This window comes from Oratosquilla oratoria, chromosome 11, assembly GCF_046742065.1.
Source record: "Oratosquilla oratoria isolate Oo_2021 chromosome 11, ASM4674206v1, whole genome shotgun sequence".
NCBI classification, from domain to species: domain Eukaryota; kingdom Metazoa; phylum Arthropoda; class Malacostraca; order Stomatopoda; family Squillidae; genus Oratosquilla; species Oratosquilla oratoria.
The window spans coordinates 39,788,556-39,796,499 of record NC_134787.1 but is presented as its reverse complement, the minus strand read 5'-3'; the positions used below and the strand labels follow the sequence as shown (position 1 = coordinate 39,796,499).

The window sequence follows — 7,944 nt, the reverse complement described above, 5'->3', positions numbered from 1 at the left end:
CGCAATTAGAGAGAAAATGTTTTTTATATGTATGTGTCACTGGAGAGTGACAATGACATGAAAAAAAAAGTCACGTGGAGTGTATGACTACAAGTCTAACCAAGAAAATGGAATTTTCTTTCTAAAGTGGAATGACAATAGCTTAGTTACCATTGGCAGTAATCACCAGTCCTTTACCCCAGTTGGGTCTGCTAAACGGTGAAGCAACAAAGAGAGGAAACATATCAATGTCCCTCAGCCTCACCTCATTGCCATGTATAACAAATACATGGGAGGAGTTGATCACCTTGACTGGCTGACCCAGAAATACCGGATTGGTGTGAGAGGGAAGAAATGGTACTTCAACCTATTCACTAACTTGGTTGACACTGCTGTTGTGAATGCTTGGATAATCAGCACAATCATCTCAGGAACTAAAACATCTCTCTTGGACTTAAAGCGCTCCATTGCTAGGTATTATCTACATATGACCTCTCCTTCAAAACCTAAGCAACCAGGGCGCGTGAAGAAGATGACTGGAAAAGTGCTTCCCGATATAAGATTTGATGGTACAGGACACCGACTTGAAAGAACAGAGGGAGGAAAACAAAGGAAATGTGCACAGTGTAAGAGGAAAGTAAGCAAGCAGTGTGTAAAGTGCAATGTGGGACTTCACATGGGAGACTGTGAAAATCAATGGCATACCTACAGTGAAAATGGTGCATAACAACCTTATGTATAATTATGCATAATATACATATTCTATATTATACCCATGTATAATTTAGCATAATTAAGGAATACAGAAAGTTGGATGGAAATGATTTACTTTCATATAAGTCTTAGGTTCAAGGTGGCTAAATTTCAACTTTTTCTGGTGCCCATGGTCCTAAAATAAGGACTTAAATCAGAATTTCATTGAAAAAAAAATTGGGCTCTAGTGGGTTAATAAAAAAGTTGTTAATGTTCACCAGAGGTTGAGAGAAGATCATATCCCAAGTGTTTACTCCCTTCCATGTAAAGATTGCAACCTTTCATACCAGACGGGTAGAGACTTAAAGACAAGACTGAATGAACACAAGAGGTCGATTAAGTATGGCCAAGAAAATTCAGCCGTGTTTCAACACGTAAATAAATTTAATCACTGGATGGACTGGAAGAAATCTGACCTTATTAAATCAGGCTGTGGGTTCAGAAGGAAAATGGTGGAATCCATATTAATTGAATATCTGCCCACGATGAATATTTCCAAGGGTCAATGGACCCCAGACATTATATCAGGACTTTTCATCACCAAACATATTGTCAACAAGCTTCCTCCCCCTCCCCCTGATCCGACCTCATGTCATCCTCAGGTCGCATAGGGTTGGGGTTGTGACGTTTATTATTTTCTATGTTCCCTTTCTTTTGTAACAGGTTGCTATTTAAGATAGCATCCTCCTTCCACTTTGTGCTACTGAAGAGGATTGCAGTTAGCAATCGAAATATATAATTTCGCTTACGCAACTCTTTCTTTCGTCCGACTGTGGTGTTAATTGTGATATATATATATATATATATATATATATATATATATATATATATATATATATATATATGTGTGTGTGTGTGTGTGTGTTATTTATGTTATATTTACTCATTTAATTATTTCTTAATTCATTTATCTATATATTCACTTATTGATTAATTCATTAGTTTGTGTATCTGTTTTATTTGCCATATTTTCTTTTTAGGTACATATTCATTTGACTTGGCCACTCCCTTTATAAAGGGGAAAAGCCTCTTACTATATATGCATTCATTAATTATTAGATATTCATGGGCTTGTTTCTAGCCTCACTGATGTACTTACTTATTTTCTATCTAATTATTTATTCATTCTCATGTTTTTTTTTCTAATTACACAGCTCAACAAAAAATTTGTTGCATTGATATCAACCACTGATATTACCTATTTTAAATGTACTGATTTCAAATATGGAGTCGTTTTTTCCTGAAACCTTTTATATTTTTGCAATTAAGGTATTTGAAAATATCAAAATTTTGTCTTCGCCTTACTAACATCGTCGTCTTTCAGAAGAAACATGCGGTTAAAACTCTCATTGAATTAGCTGTTGAATAAAAAATCTAATGTCACATAGTTTAAATTTATTCATAACATAACTTGAAATATGTTCCATCAAAGGTTAAAATTTATATGAAACTTATTATTAGGTAAGAAATTGGTTGCCCTGAAGATACGAAGCTCAGTTACATTTTAGTTAGGCAGGAATTTGCGCTTGAAGGTCTTGCGTTTGTGGACTGTCTCAGGGCAATCCTGTTTGATGTTCCAGCAGTAGCCTGCCATCATATGTTTGTCCCATCTCCCTTGGTAGCGCTCATCCATGGTCTTGAGGTCCTGATGGAATCGTTTGCTTTGCTCGTCAATTACTGCCCCTAAGTTCTCACGAAATCTATCAAAGTGACTGTGTAGGAAATGGAGTTTGACACTCATGTTGCACCCAAGGTTATGAAAAGCTGACTACAAGGTTGTTACAAGAGTTTCATAGTTGTCAGCCTTTCCATTAACACCACAAATGAAAGCCACGTTCCCCTTTCCTTATCGTTCATTTTTCTGACAAAGCCTTTATCATTTACAAGTATGCGAGTCTGTGGTCCATCAAACACACCAGCCTTGATCTTCTCGTATGCCAAAGCAGAGAGAACCGAGACCATGAGTTGTAGGCATTCAACGTCAGTATTTAATGCTCTGACAAATTGTTTCATCAGGCCCAGCTTGATGTGGAGAGGAGGAAATATGATCTTTCCTCGACTGACGATTGGATCACCTACAATATTTGTTATACCAGCTTCCAGAGTCTCACGTAAGGGTCACTCTTTCTGGTTCCAATGCTTGTCTCTAGCTCGGCTGTCCCACATGCAAAGAAAGCAGGGATACTTTGTAAATCCTCTTTGTTGACCAAGGAGGAAGTTCACCATTTTGAGGTCCACGCAAATTGTCCAGTTGTGCTCATGGTATTTTAGTAGGCCTATCATAATTTTAATGTCATTATGCTCGTCTCGTAAACACACAGAATGACCTACTGGAACAGCTGTATTGACTTTGACATTATGTTGTAGAACACACTTCAGGCTGCGTTTAGAACTACCTAGAAATAATCTCAAATCATTTGGATTATACAATGGAATCCATAATTCCTGGAGAAGACCCAAGATAGTATGGTAATAAACAAAATTATTTTCCTCTTAAAAAATCAACAAAAACCTGTTCCCGATTTCGGAAGTGAAACTTTTGTGGTTTGGTTCAGTAGAGCCTTTTCTTGCAACCTAGAAGCTAACTTTTCTATTGCATTTTTAGAGAGACCCAAATCGCGCACAAGGTCATTCAGCTCTGGCTGGCTAAACTGCTGAGGAGTTGATGACTCTGATGTAGCATAAGAAGGATCGCTGTTAGTATTTTTTGAGTCTCATCGTCAGTCTCTTGCATTTCGTCGCTACCCTCTTCTTCAGATGGAGACAACCCATAAAAAACTAGAATTGGTAGCTTATCAGAGTGCAGAGTAGGTCGAATTGCTGAGGGGATACTAGGATATGTGATTTTATGTCTGTATTTTTTGCCAATGCCCTTTGTATTGATCAGACAATAATACCAGTCACTTGTGTGGTCCTTCGATTCCTGCCAGGTCATGGGGATTCCAAAAAGGAAGCTCTTACGTTTCCCTTTTGTCCAGTCACACAGCATTTCTTCACAGTTATGACACAGTATTTGGGGCCCATTTCTTGTCTTGGTCACCAAGAATAAGTCCGAAATGCGCTTTATAGGCTCGCCTCACAAACTATGTTATATTGCACCTTTGGCGAATAAGCGTTAAATGTCCATAAATATACCAGAAAGCATCAGGTTTGTTCACACATTGATATCTCCATGTAACCACGATCAAATCTGAAAAAAAAAACTGTATATCCCTATTGATACCATAATCGCATAAGTAGTTTATTTGGCCGCAAAAGGTTAAAATGTAATCACTAAAATTGCATGAGAACGCAAACAAAACAAAATAGTTTCCATATTTGAGATCAGTAGATATAAAATAGTAAGAACCAATAAAAAAAATCTCATGCAACTAAGATTTTCAAAAAAAATTGTTGCCCTGTGTAATTTCATTCTCGTATATTTTCATCTAATTATTCTTAGTTCATTCTCCTGTATTTTTAATCTAATTATTAGTTCACTTACTTTTTTTTTAATTTAATTGTTGGCTCATTGACTCATCATTTTGGATTCTGAAGGTTGCTAAGTAACATGGTACTAATCATTCTTTGTGTCATCAGATTGGTATGCTTCTGTGCTTCTCCATGGCCGAAGTCATGGCGAGGAAGCACCTGGCCGTCTTGGGGTTTTGTCTCTGCTTCCCCTACTTCCTCAGCCTCATCCTATGCATCCCGGAGTCCCCGAGGTTCCTCATCAGGAATAAGCCCGACGAGGCTCTGGTGACCCTCCAGTGGCTCAGGGGCACCGAGAGTGACGTCTCCGAAGAGTATCACGATATCTCTGACAGCTGTGAACAAGAGAAGTGGCGATTCTCTTGCGAAGACCTCATCCGCCCCACCTTCTGGAGACCCATGATGGTGTCGACGGGCCTTATGGTCCTCTTCGGCATGACGGGGATCGTGTCTTTCGCCCTCTACGGCTTCGAGCTCTTCCACGATGTCACTGACACCTACATCAACACTGACAAGTTTGTACTGACTTCTGTGTATATCATTGCGACCACCGTTTCTCTACTCCTCGTGGACCACATCGGCAGGAAACTCCTCCTCCTCCTGTCTCTCACTATCATGGCAGCTTCCGCCTTCGTGCTTGGGCTCTTCCTGTTCCTCAAAGACCTGCACAGCGTCAGGAACTACTTTCTGTACCAGTGGGTCGCTGAGATCTTCTGCGTCCTCCTCTTCATCTTCTCCCATGGGATTGGCCTGGGGCCCATCGCCTGGGTCACGATGGGTGAGATCTTTGGGTCGAAGCTGAAGTGGCTGAGTGTGTCTGTGGTCTCAGCAATCTTCTGGTCGTCCTTACTGGCGGCAGACGCCCTCAACCACGTCATCCAAAGAGATGTGTCGACAGGAGGCGTCTTCTGGTTTCATTGTGTCACGTGCGTGGGCGGGTACATCTTCGTCCTCGTTGTCTTCAGGGAGCTAAAAGAGCACCGTCTTGACGACATCACCAAGTGCTTCACGAGGAAACACGACAGTTTGATAGAGACGTTCATTGCAAGGGTGTGAGGTGCAACTGCCTCCACGTGTATCGAAATATATCTAAGGACATTTGGCAGCGTCGTAACGAACTTATCATATTAGAATCTTTGTTTATGTTGCTAAAGCAGTAGTAGTCGTGTCACATTGTAAATAAAAATAACAATTATGTTATAAATTGCTAGTTACAATGATATCTATCAAATAATCAAATACAGAGGGAAGCAAACTGGACTTCTAATATTGAGGTCGAGACTCCGTGACTACTGGATTTGATTAATTGAAAAATAGTTATGTTACAGATATCAAGACATCACAGTGGTTGTGTTCAATGGAAGGATGCAATGGTTGGGCATTGTTAGGTGGTGGGGAGGGGCACAGAAGGGCAAGGAAATCTTCATTTTTGCCACGAATTTATCTAACTGCAAACCCACAGCCTTACGGCAGCTGGCAACGGTCCTTGGGCCCTGCCATAGAACTCTCTCGGAAGAAACGTTGGCTGGTGTCTGTGATGTATCAGTGTGGGCTTGTAGTAGAAGGAGAAAGTAGATGTCTCCTGTTTCAGTAGTTTTTATGTGAAAATGTAGAGGAAATACAGTGATGCAGAGATCTTGGGTCCGGTCCGGAAACCGAGTGTCATCCTCTTGGGGCTGTACCTCCAGATGGAAAGAAGCAAGGCACGTATTCTTGACCCCAAACAAGCGTCCTACCACTGGGCACAATCTCAGTCACACATTGTTTCACATATAGTAAGCGAACATAAGAATAAGGGAGGCTGCAAGAGACCATAAGGCCTACAGTAAGCAGTTTCATGTCCAGTTTGTGTACTATGTGTTATATTCCAATACGTACGAGTGCATGTCACGTAGTATGCGAGCATACAGCTCGCTTGCCTATCATCGTCACGTCACATATGCGGATGTTAGCTCATGTATGTTTCACGTCACACATGCACACACAAAAACGTGATACGCTATCTGTGATTTTTATGTTTTAGATTGTGTATATGAGGTGGATTATGTATTCCCTATATTCTATTCACCTTTGCCTTGTAACTAATGGACTGAAACCATTCAACAGATATATAAGGCTTTACATACGTAACATGCACCAGTGGCATTTCCCCCCTTCAAGAAGGCTGGCCGGATTGAAGCATGTCTCAACTGCTTGCAGAAAGGGGAATCCCCAATCAGGAGTTAGGCTCGAGTTTCACTGAATAAAAAACCCGCGTCCCCACAATGGCTGGGAAGGGTCCTCTGGTCATCCCACAGATATCTCTGGGTAGAATCTTTAGACACTTGTCTGTGTTGCATTGGCGTGGCATTGTTTCTTTTTAATCGATTGAAGGTAGTAGGATGGGAGGAGTCTTCGGTTATTAGCTTTCCATGAGTGAAAAGTCCTAAGAAATGCAGTTGAATTTGATGAAGAGAGATCTTGAGCCCAATCCAGAGACCAAGTGTCAGCCCCTCAGATCTGCATCGTCCTGATGAAGAGAGAGGGGATTCAAGACGGATTTTGAAAATAGGAGGATCCATCTTGCAAGACCACTACAAAAAAGTACACGCCATTGGTCCCTAGTTTATTATTTATTATCTATTCATTATTCATTTATTAATTACAAGCGCCGGCTTCGCCGCCATGGTTTCGCCATGGGCGCTAGGCCTGCGGCGCTGCTCGCTTCGTGCCCTGCCCTTCGGGCTGATTTGAATTAAATTTGTATTTATATGTAAAATAATTAGGACATTAAAAGCATGGATTTTTCAAGATGAGTTTTATTTGGCAGGAATACAACTTTTTAATTGTTTTGCCGGGCTCTTTTGAGAGTAACGAGCATCCGATTCTCTATCGAAATCCCGTTGATACCCTCACCTCATGGAAGTATCCCCCCAAACACCACCACCACTGAGATCATTTCCAAGTCTTCATTCCGTTGTAAATAGATGCGGCGCTTGGCCTGCTTCGCGGCCTGGGCTCCGCCCCTTTGTGACTTAAAGTGTATGAAAATAAGAGAGGTTTTAATACAAAAATTTTGGTTTATTTGGTCATAGAAGCCACAGATATGTTTTGTTTCTTAGTAGACGGTTCGCCTTCGTCAGATTCTACCTCAGAGTATTTTTCTGCATTTCTATTTATATATTGATTTATTTATTCATTAATTATTAATCATTTGTTATTAGTAACTTGTTCATAGGCAGTGTAGTCTTCAGAAATTTATTAAACTTTTTGGGATATATGTCTATGATGATGATGATGAGTTGCGACAGTTTTGCATTGAGAATAAACTTGATTTTAATTTTTTTGTTTTATTTTTCTTCATTGATAGTATTGTACTGAGAAAACCTGAGGGATTTTGTTGTTTACTGTATAAATTTTATTGTGTAGATATCTCCCTCAGGTGTTGCAGAAATATTCGACTTTTTTGCACAATTAATCGGTTCTGAAACTGTTTCTGATGATTAGAGTGATGTATAGAGTGACCACGACTAAACCAGCAACCCTTTTTTATATATGGAGAAGAAATATTTGTTGCTGGGTATTCGGTATATTTTGTGTACAAGAAAACACTCTATGTAAGGTGAATAACAAAAATATCCACCAATATTTCTTTTAGCCAATCTGAAATGCGTTCGAGTAGCCACAAGCATATTCATGTGGCCATTTATGCAAGACATGTGGAGCATAACATGTTCATAATGTGTTTATGTAATCATAACC

General features: G+C 40.0%; 1 protein-coding gene across 1 annotated transcript in view; it reads left to right on the top strand.

Moving 5' to 3' along the window:
- The window catches only part of LOC143030013 (facilitated trehalose transporter Tret1-like), a 21,210-nt gene extending 13,725 nt beyond the window's left edge, over positions 1-7,485 (top strand). Inside the window, exon 5 of the mRNA XM_076193220.1 lies at positions 4,312-7,485. Within this exon, the coding sequence (XP_076049335.1) occupies positions 4,312-5,259 (948 nt within the window). The 3' untranslated portion in view covers positions 5,260-7,485. The remainder of the gene's footprint in view (positions 1-4,311) is intronic.
- Positions 7,486-7,944: the final 459 nt, after the last annotated feature.